Raw genomic sequence first — 21,983 nt, forward strand, 5'->3', positions numbered from 1 at the left:
CCCCAAAAATTTTTCCCCCAAATTTGGAAATGGTTTGCTTAGAAATAGCCTTGCCCTGAGCTCCAGGGGCAAAACTGAGCTGATTTCCGAAGGTCTTTAGTCCTGTCCAGGTAAAACCTGAGCTGTCTGTGCACATCAAGAGAATGCAGGATCCTTTCACCTTTATTTCAAGGATTAGGAAAGAAGGTAGGAAGGTGTATGTACTGATTAAAGTCAAGCTAGAAACCACCTTAGGCATAAAGGAGGGGTTGGTCCTCAGGGAGACCCTGTCTGCATGGAAAATAATAAAAGGCTCCTCAGCCATCAAAGCTGCAGCTCCGAAACCCTCCTTGCTGAAGTTATAGCCAAGAGGAAGGCAGTCTTCCGAGAGAGAAACTTTAAATCGCAGTGGCAGCTGGCTCATAAGGAGGAAGAGTGAGTTTCTCTAGAACAAAATTAAGATCCCAGGCTGGAGGAGGTGCCTTTCTGGGAGGTTTTAAGTTGCAAGCACCTCTGAGAAACATTTTCATTAGGGAAAGAGAGAAAATGGGTTGTTCAAGAGAACAATGAGCAGAAATGGCTAAAACATGGAGCTTGACAAAGGAAAAAGAAAGACCACCCTAAAGCAGTTCAGCAAGGTATTCCAAGATCAGAGGAAGGGTAGGCTGTGAAGAAGATTTCTCTCTAGCCTGCATCCAACGAGAGAACCTTTCCCATTTACCAGCGTAGGACTTCCTAGTGCTAGGCCTCCTGGCGCCTCTCAGCAAATCAACTACCTGCTGGGAAAGGGAAGAAGATAAAGAAGGAGTCAAACTATGAGCCATGCTGCCAAATGAAGGGATTGAAGATGAGTATGCAGAATGATTCCCCTTCCTGAACCAAAAAATCTGGCATCAAAGGAAGATGCCAAGGTGGAAATTGGGAGAACTGCGAAGCAGTGGATACCAATGCTGTCTGGGCCAGTCCGGAGCTATGAGAATAGTCCTTGGTCATTTGTCCCTAATCTTTAGCAACATTCTGGGTAAAAGAGTAAGAGGAGGGAAGGCGTAAATTGAGAGCAACGTCCAAGGGAAGGACAGAGCATCCACTCTCCAGGCTCTGCTGTGATGCTGTCTGGTGCAAAAGAGAGGTAGAAGAAGATTGTCCAGGGAGGAGAAAAGATCCACCTGAGGCATGCCACAACGTTGAATGATGTTGTAAAAAACTGCTCTGTTCAGCTGCCACTCGTGAAGATCCAGGGTTCGCCTGCTCAACTGGTCTTCCAAAACACTGAGCCTTCCTGGAAGGAACTGATCTAGGAGATGTAGAATCAGGGATGCTGCCATGGACCAAAGATGCATGCTTTGTCTGCACAGGGGGTAAGAGTGAGTCCCTCCCTGCTTGCTGACGTACCACATGACTGTGGTGTGTCTGTTCTGACAAGTAAGGTCAAATCCAAAACCACAACTGTTGAGTAAAAAACCTTTATGTAAACACCACAAAGCTTTCAGGTTAAACAACCCTTTCTCAATGCGTAACATAAGGTATAATAAACACGCCTATTTAAATACATAATAACTATCATGTGACTTGCAGCCACAATCACATAAGTAAAGTACAATAAAATACATACAAAGTATTTAATAGCATATAATATAAAATATAAACTTTAAAAAATATATATTTTAAAATATACATTAAGATATATAGAAATTACTTTAATCTAGTGTGTTGTATCTTTGTCAGAATAGGTTTTAATGATACACTAGCATTTAAACCTGGATCTATGTCGGCCGAGAGTCTCACTATCCATTCATATTCCCTGAGATCTAGGAGGTTAGACAAATCCCCTCCTCTAATCGTTGCCGTTACCTGATCAATTATTCTAAACTTAAAACTATGATTAGTTCCATGAGCTTGTATATGCTTATACAATGCATTATTTTCATTGCATAGTCTAATATTAGACTTATGCTCTATAATTCTCTCTGAGTTTCCTTGTAGTTTTGCCCACATAAAATGATGGGCATCTCTCACAAGTTGCTAAGTAAACTACGTAATTAGTAGCACAAGTACCATAGCCATAGAATTTGAATATTTTCTTTGATACAGGTTGTATAAAAAATATCAATATCAGACTGATGTAATTTATTGTTTACATACTTAAATATATCCCCACAACTACAATTATGACAAGCATATGTACCAAGCCTCGTCGTCACATTTGACATGAATCCTACATTATTAAAGTCCTTAAACCCTAATATACATTTTAATGTTCTCATATTTCGATAGCTAAATTGGGGCCTATCTCCTACTATCAGTTTAATCTCTTTGTGCGCTAGTAAGACCTTCCAATATTTAGTTATTATATTCCTAATGGCGTATGTCATAGGGTAAATGAGGTAATGAATTTTAATTCAGAGTCATTACTTGGTGATATTCTTCGAGAAGTGCCCCCCTCATTAGATGTCATAAGGAAAGTAGGTTTATAGAGTGTATCCCTGTGTAATATAACATGTTCTTCAACATTCAAAAGCAAATCCATGGGATAACCACTTTTTATAAAATCTTCATAGGTTTCATCAATCTGTTTTAGAAATACCTCATTCATAGTGTTAAGTCTACTAGTCCTAGCCATTTGGGCTTTGACTATGCCTTTAAACACATGAGGTGCATGCATGCTGGTTGCATGTAAATATCTACCAGATGCTACCTCTTTCTTAAATACCATTGTTTCAATACCATTATTATACTTTTTAACAGTGATATCCAAGAAATTTATAGATGTATTGGAGACTTCTATCTTGAATTTCAAAAAGGTAGTTGTATCATTTAGATACGAAATATATTCCATAAGATCAGGTAAAGACCCTTTCCAAAGGAGAAAGCAGTCATCTACAAACCTCTGATAAAAAATGAGGTTATCATTCAGATATTTTTCACCATCATTCACGTATGTCTTCTCCCATTGGTAAAGTACAAGGTTGGCGTATGTGTTTGCCACCGGTGTACCCATTGCTACCCCTGTTTGCTGTAGGTAGTAATTACTATCAAAAAGAAAGATGTTATTCTTCAATACTAGATCCAATAGCATACAGATATTCTCTGTATGTCTAGTCGTAAACTGTGAGCAATGTGTTAAAAAGCTTCTTATTGAATCTATACCATGATCATTGGGAATGACCGTGAATAGTGAGTTAATATCCATAACTACCATATATATATTATTAATATTTATATCTAGCTCCTTTAAATTCAAGTAACACGGTCTTAACTTAGCCAGAAAATCAGATGTATCTTTAAGGACTGTTTTACATTTAGATAATAATGGTTGTAATTGCTTTTGTAGATATAGGGAGATAGGTTCAGTTATCCAACCCTTTCCAGACACAATTGGTCTCATTGGGGGATTATCCTTAGACTTATGTACTTTAGGAACTCCATATAGTTGTGGTATAACAGGACATGGAACAGTAAAAAAGTGAAACAAATCTAGTGTAATATCATTTGACAACTGGAGATCATATATACACATATTCACATAACTAATACATTTCCTGACTTCCAGTATTGATATTTGTTTAAATGCTGCTTCATCTCTAAGTAGTAACATTACTGATTGTATATATACACATTTGTCCATGATAACTATAGAGCCTCCTTTATCTGCCTTCTTAATAATAATATTAGGATTATCCTTTAGCTCATTCATAGCCATATACTCCGAGTGTGTAGTGTTAAAAGTTATATTAGTTCTTTCACAAGCATAAATTTGTCGAATATCAGACTCACATAGATTATTAAATGCTATCAGGACAGGTGGATAACAGGGTATAAATATACTGCGTCTTTTACATAAATTGCTATCATAGCTGTCATTTTTAAAGATTAATTTTAATGCTATCAGTCTGATAAATAGTTTCAAATCTGTTAATACTTTTACCATGTCTTCTTTACAAGTAGGTATAAAGCCCAGTCCTTTCTCCAATACAGCAATATGCTCCAAAGTTAAAGGAAAAGCTGATAAATTGATAATACCTGCCATCATCTTCTGGCTAGTTTGGACTGTTTTGGTGGGCTATCGTTTTTTCGTTTAGCTTCCACTGCTGAATTTACATCCCTAAATTTCGTTCTTCCCCTCGAAGCTGACCTGGCTACATCATTCTTCTCCTTATCCTGTACGCGTGCTGCTTGTTGCAATTGAAATGGTTTTATGAAGAAGTTTGTTAAAGTTTTCTGAGAAACATGTGGCGAGGAATTCGCCTTCCCTTCTTTCCCCGACTTGGCGTGATTGTCTATAGTAGCCTGTTCCACAGTCTGTACTCCATCTTGCGCTACTAGCGTTTTACGTGATGTTAGCATCCAATCCAAGCGCAGTATTATGTCCTTCATTCGCCGGTAAATTTCAAGACGTATTCACTAGTATTGGAAAGTCATCTAGTGAATCTAAAGGTATCTTAACAGACGTTTGCTCTGTTGAGTGTATTATTTCCTTATTCGCAATACTAACGGATGTATTTCTACGACCTAGAGGCTTATATGCCGTTTCATTTTTGGGCCAGGAGAAAATGTTCCCTATTTGATAATCGCCCATGTCACGCAGTAATTTTCTTTTTTTCACCACCTCTAGCCGATCATCTAGCGACCTTAGTCTGTCCATCATAGAATCATATAGCGATTGCATGTTGGCGATACCAGGCATAGACAATACTTCATCTTCTTTTAGAATAATTTCCGCTTTCAATTCTTCTTCTATTTTGCTAAAGAAATTATTCATTAATAGCATATAGTCTTTACTTAACTGAAGATTTAGACACTGCCATTGTTTAAGTAACTCGGGGTATGTATTGCCGTATGACGGCATCTTTACAATTCTTAGGCCACGCGGAGCTATGCCTTGTTTTATATAGGCATCAAAACTAAAGCGCTGCCATTGTAAGCGCTTAAAGGCTCCCACTTTTCTCTCTAAAACTTGTATCTGACGCTCAAAGTCTACTGTATTCATAGTTGGAGCAGGTTCCATACCTGTAGTTGCCACATTATTCGATGTCATCTGTAGGAGAGGATTGGTTTCTTTATCAAAAAGAAACTTTAGCCGATTCTGAGAGTCCATTATTCAATGTAATAGGCTGCAATAAATGGCAATAGGCTGAGACAAAACTCAACTTAATAAAGAGAGTTCATACACAAGTCAATACGCTGAAATAAATCCAAATTCAAATCCAAAACCACGACTGTTGAGTAAAACCTTAAAACTTACAAAGCTTTCTCAATGCATAACATAAGGTATAATAAACACATATGTATTGTGTATTTAAATAGGCGTGTTTATTATACCTTATGTTATGCATTGAGAAAGGGTTGTTTAACCTGAAAGCTTTGTGGTGTTTACATAAAGGTTTTTTACTCAACAGTCGTGGTTTTGGATTTGGATTTATTTCAGCGTATTGACCTGACAAGTAAGGTCCCTGGAGAAAGAAGGTGCTTGAAGGCTAGTAAGGCCTGTTGAACTGCAATCAACTCCTTTAGATTTATGTGAATGTGCATCTGCTGGGCGTTCCACCGTCCCTGTATTTATCTGCCATCGAGGTGTGCTCCCCAGACGTAGTCTGATGAGTCTGTAGTCAGAACTTGAGTGGCAGGTGGTGTCTGAAAGGGCATGCCTTTGTTTTGCAAACAGGCCGTTGCCCACCACAAAAAACTCCATCTGCAGAGATGGAAGCAGAGGGATCATCATAACCAGGTCCTGTGTGTGTTGACACCAAATGTTCTTGAGGTACCACTGCAATTTCCTCATTTGCAGTCTTGCATATGGAATCATGAGAATGCAAGACACCATGTATCCCAAGAGCTTGCAGGTATTTCCTTGCAGGGAGCTGGGACAGGCTTGCCAACTCCTTGAAGTAAACTGAAAGAGCTGTCTGCTTCTCCTGGGTGAGATGTATCATCTGGGCAGCTGTTCAGACTCGCTCTCAGGAATGTTATCTCCTTGGATGGTACCATTTTTGATTTTTCCTCGTTGAAAGTGTAACGAAAGTGTAACCCAGGGAAGAGAGAAGAGTCTTTACAAATTCCAGATCCTTTAGTAGCTGCTCCTGAGAACTTGCTTGAATCAGACAGTCGTCCAAGTAAGGGTAAATCTGAGTTTTCTTCTGCCTGCAAGAAGCAATGACTGGGGCCAGGCACTTCGTGAAGACTCTGGGAGCAGTAGATAAGTCAAAGGCCAGCACAGAGAACTGATAATGTTGCTTGCCCACTCTGAAACGAAGATACTGCTTGCAACTTTCCCTGATAGGGATGCGCAGATAAGCGATAGGGATGTGCAGATAAGCCACTTTGAGATCCAAGGTTACCAGCCAGGAATACTTTTCTAGCATTGGTAGCAACTGATGCAGAGTGAGCATTTTGAACTTTGGAATTACGAGAAAAGAGTTCAGAATGGAAATATCTAGGATAGGACACCAGGTGCCTTCTTTTTTTGGAACTAGGAAAAGCCTGAAATAAAAGCCCTGGCCTACCTGCTGAGCAGGAACTAATTCTATTGCTCCCAGATGAAACAAAGACAAAATTTGTTTTTCTACTTCTGCCTTTTGGTTTGGAGGAAAGTCTGGGAATTCCTTGGGAGCTGGTAAGGTGCGGAAAGAAAACTTGTGCCCCAGGGATACTGTTCTGAGCACTCATTTGTCGTTTGTGATGGAGGCCCAGACATCTGAGAAAAGGGCCAACCTTCCCCCTAAAGGACTCTCCAGGCAAGCAAGAACAGGCAGAAATTGTAAAAAGTCATTGAGAGTGTTTTGAATGAGATGCAGGCTTGGAGCTTCCCACCTTAAAAGTGGATGCCTGCCATCGCCTAGACCTTTGAGGGGTAAGCTGTCTGCCCCCTGGAAGATTTGTAACACCTAGTCCTGGAACAGTTCTGTCTGCTGGTATCAGGAAAGGTCCAACTCTTGGAAGGGTAATTCCTGCTAAAGCAAGGGGGTTGAACTTGCAGAAAATCTTTAACAGTTTGCATGGACTTGGGCTTATACTCCATCTTAAGCACCTCCTCAGCTTTGCTGCCAAAACGATTGTCTTTATGCAAAGTTACATCCAAAAGCTTAGCCTTGACAGGTTCTGGAAGAGGCTGTTCTCTGAGCCAAGCATGCCTTCTAATAAAAGATCCAGTAGCCGTTGCCCTGCTGGACGCCTCAAGGAAGTCAAAAAGTACAGTTTTGTACCTACCATAAATGTAGATGTCCGATAGATATGCAACTGCAGTCATAACATATGGGTTGTCCTGCCTCAGGGAGCCCTCGGTCGGCCGGATTCCAAAGTCTGGGTCCGGTGTCGGCTGGTGTCGCCTCCTCTCCGACGTCAGAGCGGCTGGAGTATAAAGGCATCGGCCGACGCCATCTTCTTCAGTGTTTCTTGCCCCAGATGTCAGGTGCCCTCCTAGGAAGGCTAAATTTGGTGAATGGATAAACAATTCCAAACATGCACAACAGCAATAAACAGATACACCATAGGAGATACCCCCAGCTAATAGAAAAAGGGGGAAGTGGACCCATAAAGAAAGTTGCAGAGGGGTAGGAGGGTGGGAAAATCCGACTGCAGTTGCATATCTATCGGACATCTACATTTATGGTAGGTACAAAACTGTACTATGTCCTTCAAGAATGCAACTGCAGTCATAACATATGGGTTGAATACCATAGCCAAGCTGGGGGTGGATGGAACTAAGAAAGGGATGGTGTAGCTAAAATGCCCTGCAGGACTGCCAAAGCAAAGCCTGCTCGGGATCTGGAGTATAAAGGCAGGTTGTAGTGCTTGGTAAATGTATGCACGGAGCTCCATGTAGCAGCCTCTAGAATGTCCTTTGTAGCCACTCCTCTTAGGAAAGCTGTGGATGTGGCTATAGCTCTGGTGGAATGTGGCCTAATATTGGCTGGCACACCTTTTCCATGGAAAGAATAGCAGAATCTGATGCAGTGTCCAATCCATTTTGAAATTGTTTGTTTGGAGATTGCTTTTCCTTGTACTCCAACAGCATAGGCTACAAACAGTTGGTCAGACTTCCTGGTGGCTTTAGTTCTGTCCAAGTAGTACCGTAGTTGCCTGTGTATGTCCAAAGTATGCAGTAGTTTTCCCCCCTTGTTTTGAGGATTGGGGAAGAAAGTAGGCAGGTGTATAGCTTGATTTAGAGACACCCTGGAGATTACTTTTGGCATGAATGAAGGATTGGTTCTTAGAGAGACTCTGTCCTGATGAAAAATGAGGAAAGGAGGTACTGCCATGAGTGCCTGTATCTCCGAGACTCTTCTTGCTGATGTGACTGCCAATAGAAAAACTGTTTTCCTTGTTAGAAATTGCATTTCTGAAGCTGCTGGCTCAAAGGGAGTAAGAGTTAGTTTTTCCAAAACTAAATTGAGGTCCCATGCAGGTACTGGCGATTTTATGGGAGGTTTGATATTCTTTATCCCTCTTAGGAACCGTCTTAGCAAAGGATGTGAAAACACTGGTGGATCACAATTGTATTTTGCTGTGATTGCTGAGGCATGAATCTTTATGGAAGAATATGAGACACCAGTATGAAACAATTCTGCCAAGTATTCCAATATCTGATGTATACTCAGTACTGTTGTATCCTGACCCCTGTTGGCATTCCAGATGCTGAATCTCTTCCACTTGGCTGAATAGGTTTTTCTGGTGGAAGGTCTGCGTGCTTCCAATAAAATCTCTTGAACTTTTTTGGAAAGAGAGGTAGTGGAAGGAGCTATGGTAACCTCCAGGCTGTCAGATGTAATGTTTTCAGGCTTTGATGAACAGTCCTGTAATTGTGTTGTGTTAGAAGCAGAGGCCATAGGGGCAGAGGCCACGGTTTGGTCCGAGTTATGCTCAACAGCAATGGGTACCAGTGCTGCCTTGGCCAGTCTGGAGCTATCAAAATGCCTGTTGGCTGTTCTGCTTTGCTCTTCTGTATCACCTTGGTCAGCAGTGGTAGAGGAGGGAATGCATAAATTTTTAGGGAATTCCAGCTGAAGGAGAGAACATCCGTTTTCCAGGCTAGAGGATGGTGGGTCCTTGTACAGAACTTTTCCAGGTAATGATTCATGTGAGAAGCAAAGAGATCTATGCCCGGTCTTCCCCATGTCTTTGTTATTTGTGAGAAAATGTGAGGATGCAGCATCCATTCGTGCGGATCCAAGAAATTTCTGCTCAGCTTGTCCGCCAGCACATTGTCCTTGCCTGGCACAAACTGGGATTGCAAATGTATCTTCAGGCTCAGGGATTTTTCCCAGAGAATCATTGTTAGTCTGCAGAGGGGATAAGAATGAGTGCCTCCCTGCTTGTTTATATACCACATGACCGTGGTGTTGTCTTCCTTTTTAGCAAATGTCCTTGTTGTAGTTATTTTTCGAAAGTCTCGATTGCATGTATCACTGCCAACATCTCTTTTTGGTTTATATGCAGATGTCTTTCCCTTGGTGTCCATTGACCTTGAATGCATCTGCCGTCCATGTGCGCCCCCCCATCCATGATCTGAGGTGTCTGTTGTAATCATTTGGCCTGCTTGAGGTCTGTTGAAAGACATGCCTTTGTTTAACTGACTTGCTTGAGCCCACCACAAAAATTCTTTTTGCAGACATGGAATGAGTGGGATTATGTCCTCTAGGCTTTGGCTGGGTTGGGACCATAAGCTTTTTAAGTACCACTGCAGCTTTCTCATATGAAGTCTTGCCAAGGGTATCAGAAGAATGCAAGATGCCATGAATCCCAGGGCCTGCAGGATTTTCCTTGCAGTCAGCTGGGACAGCTTTGCTAGGCCTTTGAAGTACTCTGGCAACTGCTGTTGTTTTTCCTCTGTGAGGTAGGAAATTTGTGTTTCTGTGTCCAGTTTGGCTCCTAGGAAAATAATCTGTTGGGATGGCAGTAGTCTTGATTTCTGAATGTTGACTGTGTATCCCAAGGCCTGCAGTAATTGAATGACATAGTCCAAGTTTGCTATTAAGGTTTGTTTGTTGTCTGCTTGTATGAGGCAGTCGTCCAGGTAGGGGTATATTTGAATCCCCTGGAGTCTGCAGTGTGCCACTACTGATGCCAGGCATTTCATGAACACTCTGGGCGCAGTAGATAAGCCAAACGGCAATGCTGAGAATTGATAATGCTCTGTCCCTGCAAGAAATCTGAGGTATCTTCTGCAGCTCTGTCTGATTGGGACATGCAGGTATGCCTCCTTGAGGTCCAGAGTGACCAGCCAAGACCGCTTGCCCAGCATGGGAAGGAGTTGCTGCAACGTCAGCATTTTGAACTTTGGCACAATGAGAAAGGCATTTAGAGTAGACAAGTCCAGTATAGGCCTCCATTTGTTTTCTTTTCTTGGAACAAGGAACAGTCTTGAGTAAAATCCCTGGCCTAGTTCGTGAGGAGGAACCTTTTCTATTGCTTTTATACTTAACAGCTTTGAAACTTGAATGAGTGCCTCTGCCCTTTGATGATGCGGCAGGTTTGGCATGCCTTGTCTTATTGGTAAAGTATGGAAGTGGAATCTGTAACCCTTGTCTATTAAATCCAGAATCCATTTGTCCTTGGTTAAGATATGTCAGTTTTTTGAGAATAAGGATAATTTTCCGCCCAAAGGTGCTTCTCTTTGAGCCTTTGTAGGTGGTATGAACGTCAAGTCATTGTGATTGTCCTTGTGGTGCAGCTGGGCTGCCTGCGCCACTTCTTTGATTTGGAGGTTGCCATTGGCGGCCCCTGTAGGAGCCTCGGTATTGCCCTCTACCTCGGGCACGCCTGCTTTTTCCCCTTTGAAACTTGTCAGAGTCTGGGAAGGACCAATTCTTTGAAGGCCAGTTTCTGCTGAATCTGGGTGGCTGAACCTGGAGGAAATCCTTGACTGTCTGTACTGACTTAGCTTTTTCCTCAATGGACTTCAACACATCTTGTGCATTAGCACCAAAAAGCTTCTGTTTTTCCAGAGGTACATCAAGTAACTTTACTTTGACATGGTCTGGCAGTGGCTGATCTTTTAACCAAGCATGTCTACGTATCACAGCCCCAGTCATAGCTGCCCTACATGAAGCCTCCAATGCATCATAACCACACTGAAGAAAATGATTGTTAACCTGCTGAGTGTTATGTATTAGATCCTGCAATGCCTTTCTATCAATAGGCTCAGGAGAGGCAGATTTTTTCTGTAAATCATCCAGTAAAAAATCCTGGTACTGAAACATATGAAAAAGGCAATTAAGTGACCTCATGGCTAGGGTGGTGGAGGTATAAACTTTTTTACCCCATCTCTCCAGGGACCTAGTATCCGCTGGCAGTGGATTCTTGGCAGTGGATGTAGCCACTCCCTTGGGGCCCTGTGAAATAGTTTCTAGATCCACAGAGTGGGCCTTAAAGAGATGTTTGTGAGTGTCAGGGACCCTATAATATCTGCTGGCTTGACAGGAGCAGGGGGGAAGAGAATCAGGGTCAGCACTGGAGTCGGAGAAAACATCATCCAAAACATCCATAACTGGAGGAATAGCTAAAGGTCTGTGCTGGGGAAGCTTATGGAAGGTTCGTAGTCTCTTCCTGGAATCAGAGAATTCCTGACCCTGCCATTTGAAATGTTCCCTCATAGAGTGTAGGACTTCACCAAACGAGAAATCCTCTGGAGGAGAGGCAGAGGGAATTGATTCCTCAGCATCCGAATCTTCATAGGCCTGGAAGGATTCTTCTTGGGTATCTGAATGCTCAGAATCCCCAGAGGCTTCATCTGAAGAGAGGTAGTCAGTCTGCTCAGTTCTGGGCCTTTTCTCTGCAGGTGGCTGAGAACCTCTGTCTGGATGAGGCTGAGACCCCCTGATAAGAGAAATAAGATCTACAGCAAGAGACATGATCTGTTTATCAGAAGAAGGGGCCTGGGCAGCAGGTTTAGGATGGGCCTTGGCCTGGCTGGCGGCCTTAGCACGTGCAAAGGCCTTGATGGACATGGAAACAGGAGGCCTAGCAGCCCCACGTGCAGGAGTAACCTTATCTACAGGGATGGTTTCGGGTAGATCCAGAACTTCAGTTTCCGGAGGAAAATCAACAACCGGCACCGGAGAGGTCTCCAAAACCGAAGGACGTGTTAACGCTGTGTCGTCGGCCTGGAGCGGTTGAATTACCACTTCCGAAGGGACCGAAACACTAGCGGAGGGTTTAGGAGTTGCATCGGTGGAGGGCGCGGGCCGAGGATGTCGGTCCCGGTCCTTGCGTTTTTTGGTAGACTGAGCTGTCGGTTGATCCGACGGCATGATATATGCGAAAGATTCGCCGAAAAAGTCTTCGGCAAATTCTGCCCGGCGCCTGAGAGTGCGCTTATTAAAGCAAGCACAGGCCGAGACGTCGTGGTCTGGGCCCAGGCAAGGAAGGCAGTAAGAATGGAAGTCCTTATGAGGTATTTGTTTACCACAAGACAAACAATTATTAACTTTCTCAATTTGTTCTGACATCGGCTGAGGCAAGAAAAATGTTCCCAGCGGGTACTTAGCTTTTAGATGACTTCGGTACTGAAAACACAGGAGCTGTCCGACCGGCACTTGCGAACTGCTTCTGCTTCGGGCACCGCGCGGCAAGAAAGACTGAAGAAGATGGCGTCGGCCGATGCCTTTATACTCCAGCCGCTCTGACGTCGGAGAGGAGGCGACACCAGCCGACGCCAGACCCAGACTTTGGAATCCGGCCGACCGAGGGCTGCCTGAGGCAGGACAACCCATATGTTATGACTGCAGTTGCATTCTTGAAGGACATCCACAATGCCAGGAATGCTTATTGACCAGAGTGGCGGAATTCAACAAATCCTGCACGTCTTTACTCTCTGCCAAAAAAGGTACACTTGCAATCTTAGACTTAACAGCCTCCAAGGTGTGTTGTTGGTACTTCAGCATATGAAAAAGTCAAATGGTAGCCCTAATAGCTAGGGTGGCAGAGGTATAAACTTTCTTGCCCCACCTATCAAGGTTCCTAGATTCCCTGTCTGAAAGAACAGGATTCCTGGCAACAGTGGCCATAACTCCTTTAGGGCCCTGAGAAATAACCTCTGGATCCACCAATGGGTTCCTGAAAATAAATAGATGAGAATCAGGGACTCTGTAGTACCTTGTCAGGTTTCCTGAAAGCAGAGGGAACTGAATTTGGAGACAAGGAATTTTCCAGAAAAACATCAACAACTTCCAACACAGGGGGAATAGCCAGAGACTTATGCTCGGGTAGATCCAGAAACTCCCTAATCCGTTTCTTAGATTGGGGATAATCCTGGCTTTCCCATTTAAAATTTCCCCAAGGGTATTTAAAGCGTCACCAAAAGAGAAATCTTCTGGAGGAGAGGCTGAAGGGATGGACTCTTCTGCATCTGAATCCTCAAAGGGAGAAAAGGCCTGAGAAAATTCCTCATCAGCAGAAATGCTGGAAGAATCTGATCCTGAATAGGACAAAACCTCAGGAGGAACATCCCTACTCCTTTTAGGAGAATGAGGCTGAGAATCCCGAATAAGAGTTAACAAATCATTAGCCATTTTAACCATTTGGGATTGAGGGGAACTAGAAGGAACTGAAGCCTGCTTTTTCACCAGCTTACGAATGGAAGGCTTCCCTGAGGCCTGGCAACTGCCAAAGAAACAGCAGGAGTGGAAGAAAGAAGTTTGCTGTCGGAGCGTAAAGCTGAGCCCTCGGACCCCAAAGTCAGCTTAGCAGTACCAGCTCCAGCAGAAGAGGCAACAGGACGGAAGACAAACTGGAGGCTGATGGCCTAAGGGACTTGGACTCCATCAAGGCCTGCGGTTGTACATCTGCGGACTACAAAAGCGTCTCACTGGCTCCCACCTGACTGATGACCAACTTAACCTCATTCGAGGACTTAGTTTTCTGAGGCCTGTCTCGGTCCTTGTCCTTACACTTTTTCGGAATATCCGAAGCCTGAAAACCGGCGGACGCCATACCAACAAACTTAGGCCAAATTCTGAAATGCTTAGCCAAAATCTTAGCCCGACGACGGCTAGTACGCGGATTAAAGGAGGCACAAAGATTACAATTGGGAATGTCGTGATCAAGGCCTAAACACATAATGCAATAGGAATGAAAGTCTCTATGGGGAATCTGCTTTCCACAGGTAAGGCAATTATTAACTTTTTCTGACATTCGTTAAAGCAAGAAAAGAGGATCCCCAATGGGGTACTTAGCTGTAGTAGAATTCAACTCTTTGTAGTCGGAGCCAACAAAGGTAAACTGCCGACCGGCACTCGTGCATGAAAAGCTTCTGCTTCGGGCTCCATGGCAAGGAAGACTGAGGAAGTGACGTCAGCTGCCTCCTTTTGTACCAGACGCCCTGACGTCCTTTACAACAGACGGCAGCCAACGTTATTTTTACTTATCTTTGGTATTCTGGCCAACTGAGGGATACTGGGAGCCGGATAACCCGTTTGTTAGGACTGCAATAGTGAAACACTATGAACATCTATGGTTATGGTAAGATTTTACACAACTATTCTTTGTCGTCCTATTCACATGTTACAGTATTCTGTACTCTTGGGTGAGTGCCAAAGCTCAGTGTGAGGAAGAGGGTGGTGGCTTGGAGGAATTCTCTATGAATCCATGGAGTATAGCCCTGGCAAATCCAGCCCTGGACCAAGAGATTTTATCAAGTTTGTAATGTTTGGGGAATGTGTGGACAGATGTTCAAGTGGCTGCCTCTAAAATGGTAGAGGTGTCCAGACCTTTAAAGAAGGTTCCAGAAGAGGCCACAGCCCTAGTGGAGTGTGCTTTAACCTTGGATTCCAAAGATTTCCCATGGTGTGCATTGCAGAAGGTAACTGCCCAGGAAATTCACGCTGAGATTGTTTCGATATGGCTTTCTCCAGGGCTCTGGGGTGGAAAGCGACAAACAACTGGTCACACTTCCTGAAGGACTTAGATTTGTCCAGGTAGAACCTAAGCTGTCCGTGCACAGCAAGGGAGTACAAGACTTTCTCACTGCCACTTTGTGGGTGAGCAAAGATGGTGGGGAGGTGGATGGCTTTGTTTAAGGAAAACTCATTAGCCACCTTGGACATGAAGGATGAAATGGTCTTAAGGGTTGCCCTATCTTTGTTGAATAGGAGAAAGGGGGGAATGGCCATGAGAGCTTGTAGCTCACACTCTTCTAGCCTATGTCAAGGCCAGTAGGAGTACTGTTTCCATATGCAGTATTTCGGAGAAGCCTTTGCTGGTTCAAAGGGGGGGAGGGCACAGTGAGCTTCTCTAAGACATAATTCTGATCCCGGGGAGGGGGAATGGGTTTCCTGTGGGGCTTGAGATGCAGCACTCCTTTTAAAAACAACATTGCAGGTAGTCTGGAAGCCAGAGGAGGTTCCAGAGGCAGACAAGTTGAGATAGTAGACAGATGAGCCTTGATGGAGGAGTATGCTAATCCTGTCTGCAAAAGTTCACACAGGTAGGACAGTACCAGAGGGACTTGGCTCTGTAATGGGTCCAACTGCCTCTGAAAACACCATATGAAGAATTTCTTCCATTTGGACACATAATATCTCCTGGTATTAGGTTTCCTGGCCTCCTGCAGGACTGTGAGCATGTCCGCATTACATAGGTGTCTGTAAGGGATTAAAATTCTATGACCCCCAGGGTGAGGTGCAGAGATTGCCAGTGTGGATGGATTACAGATCCCTTGTCCTGTGTGAGAAGGTCCACTCTGTGGGTAAACTGTGGTGATTGCTCTTGGCTAAATGCAGAAGGAGGGGGAAGCAGTGATGTCTTGGCCAAAAGGGGGTTACCAACAAGATTTTTGGTCTGTCCTGCAGAATCTTCAGTAGGACTTTCTGAATAAGAGGGAAGGGAGAGATGCATAGAGAAAGATCCCTTTCCAAGATATTCAGAAGGCGTCCATTGTTAAGGTACCAAAAAACTTTTATGAGTCGGTTCAGCAGTGAACCACCACCTCCTTTACTGCACAGAAAGACATGCACGTGGAGGACTAAGAAGTCAAGATCCTGTTTCCTTGAATTGCAAGAATCAACACCCTTTATACCCTTTTTTCAGTAAAAGCAACATTATTCTAACCATTAGAAAACTGCCATGACCAACTAAAAATAAACACTATAGCATTAATTTTGCTAAGATCTCAAAACTGCTTGTTTATGACTTCCGTATAAGCCATGAGTTCCAAACACCATGATGGAACTTACTATTCAGAACAAATCTTTCACTTTTCTAACTCTGTCAACACTTGTAATATTAGGCAGGAAGCAAGCTAAAAAGAAGTTCTGTACTTACCATAATGTTCTATGTGAGTTGTTCATCACGCCTTCATTCTTACACATGGTTAGCGTCCCCAAGCACCCTAATCCTGGGTGGCTCACGGGAATATTTTCTGGAGTTCAGTGGAACCAAAGGAAGCCCCGTCCCTGGAGGCCCTGTCCACTTTGTAATGAGTGACAAAGGTATGGGGCTTAGACCAAGTGGCAGCTGCACATATAGTGTCCAAAGGCAATAGAGCCGCATAAGCAAAAGTGGTGGAAACAGCCCAAGTGGAATGCGCTTTCACACCATGCTCTAATGGTTGGCTCGCTGAGGAGTACGTAAATTTAATGCAGTCAGTTAACCATTTGGAAAGGGTAATTTTAGACACTGGTAGACCTTTCTTAGTGTCAGCAAGAGAAACAAAGAGTTGTTCAGATTTCTTAAATTCTTTTGTTCTGTCCAAATCGAATCTCAATTGTCTGTGAACATCAAGCTTATGCAACATGTACTCCAACTTGTTAGAATGGTTACTGATAAAGGTCGGAAGTTTGATAGTTTAATTCAGGTTAATATCTGAACACAACTTTGGAAGGAAGGATTAGTTCTCAGTGACACTCTGTCAGGGTGAAACACCAAATACGGGGGTTTGATAGATTGCTCGGACACTCTACGTGCTGAGGTAATAGCTACCAAGAAAATTGTTTTCCAAGAGAGAAATTTTAAATGGCAGGATGATGCGGGCTCAAAGGGAAGGAGAATAATTTGTGACAGCACAAAATTTAGATTCCAAAGAGTAAAAGGTCGTCTAACAGGCAGCTTAAGATGAATGGTACCCTTTAAGAAGGCCCTACATAGTCTGTGAGACATTAGGTTAGAACCTTCAGATCTAAGGTGGAAATTCGAAATTGCAGCCAATTGAACGCTTATAGCGGCAGCTGCAGCACCTTCATGAAAAAGCTTAGACAGAAATTCCAGAATACTAGCAATCGGGGCAACGTAAGGATCAATATTATTCTGGGAGGCCCAAAATGCAAATTGCTTCCATTTGCTGGCACATAACTTTCTAGTGTAAGGTATATGAGAAGATACAAGAATATGCTGTACCTCAGAGGAAAAGTCGTGTGACCTGGCTAGGCTGGGAATCGGAGCCGCCAAGCTGTCAGTCTAAGTGAACAAAGAGAGGGATGAAGGGCCCCTGATGAATGTGTCAGCAGATCTGGAACTGGGTCCAGAATCCAAGGTTCCTCCAATTGATACAGTCGAAGGAAGGGAAACCAAAATTGTTGAGGCCAAAAAGGGGCTATTAAGATTACAGTCTTTCCCAGGGCTTTGGCTTTCTGTAAGAATTTCGGAATTAGCCAGTGGTCTTGGTGGAATGGCATATAGGAGTCCCAAGGTCTAATTGTGCACGAGCGAGTCCCTTGGGCTGTCCCCTGGTGGGGGATTCAGAACAAAGTAACTTCTGCATTTGGCATTCATAGGGGATGCAAACAGGTTGCAGCAAGGCTGGCCCCATCTGTGGAAAATCATCTCCGCAACCTCGTCTTTGTGAGACCACTCGTGCGGTAAGAAAATGGCTCTGCTCAGTTTGTCCGCGATCACGTTGGATTTCCCCGGGATATGCATTGCTATCAGAAAGTGCCCGGTGGACATCACCCACTGAAATTATCAAGGCCTCTCAACATAAGGGGGTAAGACTTGGTTCTCCCTTGCTTGTTGATGTACCAGACCACAGACATGTTTGTCTGTCTGGATCGCAATCGTCCCCAGAGGAAGAGAGTCATGGAAGTGCTGCAACACCAAAAGTACCACTCTCAGCTCCAGAACACTGATGTGCAACTGTGACTCTGTTTCTGACCAGGTGCCTTGGGCTGTTCTTCCCTGAAAAAGCCCACCCCCCACCCTATCAGAGAACCGTCCGTGGTCACCATGGCTGACGGTGGGGGAGAAACAAATGGTCGACCTACTGTAATCTGGTGGCTGGTCAATCTCCAACGAAGATCCTTCTTGGGTCTGCAATCATTATTAAGAATGACATCGGAAGTTGTTGGTAAGACCACTGGGTGAAGAGCAACCACTTTAGAATCCTCATATGCATACTCTCCAGAGGAACTGCTAAGAGTGTAGCTGCCATGGTACCTAGTAGTGTCAATACGTGAGAGGCTGGTACTTTTTTTCTATGCAGAATGTCCAATACCTGGTTTAGAAGAGTGGCTATTCTGTCCAGAGGCAATTTTACTGTGGCGTTGGTGGTGTCTAATTCTGCTCCAATAAAGGAGATACGCTGCGATGGCGACAACTCAGACTTGTCGAAATTTATAGTTATCCCTGAGAGCAGAGACTGAGTGTGTGATCCCTGGACAGAATTAGTTGATGCCTGGAGGTGGCAGTAAGGAGCCAGTCATCCAGATACGGAAACACTCGGAATCCTAGACACCTCAGATGAGCAGTAACCACTGCCATGAATTTGGTAAACACTCTGGGGGCTGTTGTGAGGCCTAAGGGTAGTGCTCAGAATTGGTAGTGACTGGCTCCCAGCCGGAAACGCAAGTGATCTCTGGATGGTCTGGCCATTTTGATATGATAGTATGCATCCTTGAGATCTAGAGAGCACATCCAATCGCCCGTTCCTAGGAACAGAAGAAACGATTGAAGCGTGACCATCCGGAACTTCTCCTTCTTTACGAATGTGTTGAGTCTGCTGAGGTCCAAGATGGGCCTCCAGTCCCCCATTTTCTTTGGAAATAAAAAGAATCTGGAGTAAGTTCCGGATCCTATCTGGTCTGCTGGGAATGGCTGGATGACTCTCTTTTCCTGCAGCCTATGGATTTCAATGGCTGCTTGATCCATGAGACTGGGTTGAACATCTGGGATTTTCTTTCGAACAGGTGGGGGTGCTGAGAATGGGATGATGTAACCTCTGGTAACAATGCTTTGTACCCAAGAATCTTTTGTAATTCCTAGCCAGGCATCCGGATACAAAGACAAGTGACACCCAACTGCCTCCAGAGTAGGACAGTTGGGCCTCCTTTCAGGAGTGCTGGTAGGGCTTACCAAAGAACTGATCCCTGTTGCCCTGGTTTTGCGGACCCCATCTGCCGCCGAAGTGGCATCTTCCATTATTACCCCCCTCCTCTGCCCCTTGAGGGGGGTTCACTACATGTGTTCTGGAAAGCTCCTTGGGACTTCCTGAACCACATTTTTCCACCTTTCTGCCCTTTGGGGTATGGTCTAGTAGGAGTGGAAAAACGAACTCCTATGGCAGACATCTTGCTCACACATAGTGAGAATCTCTTTGACTTTGGGTCAGAAAAGAGACGAGCCATCGAATGGGGTGTTAAGGAAATAAGACTTGAAAACTTCTGCAAAGGAGCATAGGCGCATCCAGGAATGTCTCCTAAGAGCTATTGCTGAACCTGCTGCCCGACTCGAACCATTGGGTGCATAGGAAATGAGCCGCATGGACAAGTTAACTATAGAATTAAGGGTATTAAGCTGGGCTGTCACCATCTCAGAGACACCTCCATCTGTACTACCCTGCAGAGTATCTCTGAGCTCTTTTAGGAGATCTCTTTGAAGACGGGTAAAATGAGTCAAGTAGTTGAGCAATCGCATAGCAGAGTTCGCAGAACTAAAGATGCATTTCCCATACCTGTCCATAGTCCTGGAATCTCTATTAGGGGGATGGACAGTAGAAGAGGTTTCAGACATCATCTTGGTGGCCGCCGCCACGACCATGGCATCAACCGGCACTCCCTTAGTGAGGAACACCTTATCTTGGGGAAAAGTAATAAACTTCTTGGGCCTCCGAGGAACAGGTTCCATAGTATCAGGAGATTCCCGTGCCCTTCGAGCAACCAATTCCATCAGTTCATCGAAGGGCAAAGTCACTCAGGAGGTGGAAGGTTGAGACCCAAATGCCTTCAGCAGCACCAACTCACCCTTAATAGGGCTAATAGTCTGCCAAGTCACCCCTCTGCTTAAGGAGCTCAAGGATATCATCAAAGAAGATATCCTCCGAGGGGGACCCTTCTGACTCCTCTAAGTCGGTGTCTGATGTAAGAGACTCCTGCGGGGAGTCAAAATGCCTCCTCTTGCAAAGTTTCTTCCTGGGAACCTCATCAGTGGGGGCTTCTGGTGAGGTCTCAGTAGAACATGGGTCACCCAATGGGGTTACCGGAGGCTCTCGGTCTCGACGCTTCACAGAGACCTGCGATGTAGAGGCAGAAATCGGCACTTTAGGGGAGGAGGGCCCTGAAGACGTGCGTGTCTTGGAAGACATAACCCTCCTCATAGCATCGAAGGCTCCACTGCTACGACCCGAAGAAGCTGCCAGTTCCGAAGAAGACGGGAAACTCCCTGGCACTGAGACAGTGGGCTCCGACCCAGAGAAAGGAGCCGAGCTCATCAGCGCCGACACTCCGAGAGAAAGGGTCGGAACCGAAGCATCAGTTCAACTCTCCCCCCAATGGAGCCGACCAGAGAGTGTTGGCTTTCAGACTCTTCAAACAGCACCGAAGAAATCAGGGTTGACGGAGCCAATAGCACTGGAACAGGCCTCGGCTCCGAAGGCTCTACAATCATCAGATCCCCCTCCCCCGGCTCCGAAGGCCCGGCTCAGCTCGTAGTCGTCACAGCAGGTACAATGGTCTTAGGCCCCGAAACCGTTTGCTTCAAAGCCGATAATAATTTGGCCAGTGCCGAGTTCTTGAGAAGACTCTGCACCACTCGGTCCACATCCACATCATGTGAAGTGCACTGAACTGTTTTGTCCCAGGATCCAGTTCAACACTACTGCAGAGATAAGGAAGTTATTAACCTCAAGTCGAAGGAACCAAAGAAGCCACCGATTGGAGAATGGGTGACCTTAAGATCTCTGAGTCCAGCTCCAAAACTGGGGAACGGCTCTGTGCATGGCTCTGAAGACTCCGGAGCCGGTGACTGCACCTTTTACAGCAAGGCTCGGAGCTGATGACTTGGGCTCTGAGGAAGCTTTGGAGGACTGCAACCCCTTCGATGACTTGGAAATCTGGTCAGCCTTGTCCAAGGACTCCTGAAAATCTGTCTTCAGCAAGCCTCTATACACCAGCTTTCTTCTTCTCTCTAACAATACCTGGCTACTAAAAGAATGATAGATAGAGCAATCCTCCTGGAAGCGAACTGGCCTCAAGCATTAAACACAATTGATATGGGTGTCAGTGATAGACATTTTCTGCCCACATTTTGGCCACCTTTTAAAGCCTGACTTCGGTTTTTCTCTCTGATCAGCCATACTCACAAAACCAACAGTATGCACCAATCAGAACAATCCAACACAATTATTTAAGCACACTAAATAACTGCAGCACACACACACAGTAAACTCTACAAAAACTATATAAACACTGTAAAGCTAACTATAAATCTGAACTTTATAAAGACTATCTATATAAACACACTAAATATAAGTGTAAGCTGGATAAGGAACTCTTTTAAACAACTAAGGCACGGCCAAAGGCCTAAGAGCAGCCACTCTTAAAAGACGAAAATCTCATCAAGCAGAAAAACACAACAAAAGGCTGAGCTAAACAAAGGCTATCTAGCCACCCCCCCCCCCCAAAAAAAAAACAATCTATCCAGAAAAACTGCAAAAACTTTGCTATAAATCTAGAATAAAGAAGAAAAAGATTCCCCCGTTAAAAAAACTGGGGCCCGGAAGGGGTTCCTTCCCGATCTGTTGGGGGGGGGCAAACCCTTTTGAAAAAAACCCCGAAAAAAGGTTTTTTTTAAAAAAGGAAAAAATT

General features: G+C 44.4%; 1 protein-coding gene across 1 annotated transcript in view; it reads right to left on the bottom strand.

The window, feature by feature from the left end:
• Positions 1-5,127: 5,127 nt before the first annotated feature.
• LOC122800223 (protein NO VEIN-like) overlaps positions 5,128-21,983 on the bottom strand; it is a 1,589,974-nt gene continuing 1,573,118 nt past the window's right edge. The window contains exon 30 of the mRNA XM_044069716.1: positions 5,128-5,195. Within this exon, the coding sequence (XP_043925651.1) occupies positions 5,128-5,195 (68 nt within the window). The remainder of the gene's footprint in view (positions 5,196-21,983) is intronic.

The sequence above is a fragment of the Protopterus annectens genome, chromosome 4.part0, assembly GCF_019279795.1.
Source record: "Protopterus annectens isolate FY-2018-M chromosome 4.part0, PAN1.0, whole genome shotgun sequence".
NCBI lineage: Eukaryota > Metazoa > Chordata > Ceratodontiformes > Protopteridae > Protopterus > Protopterus annectens.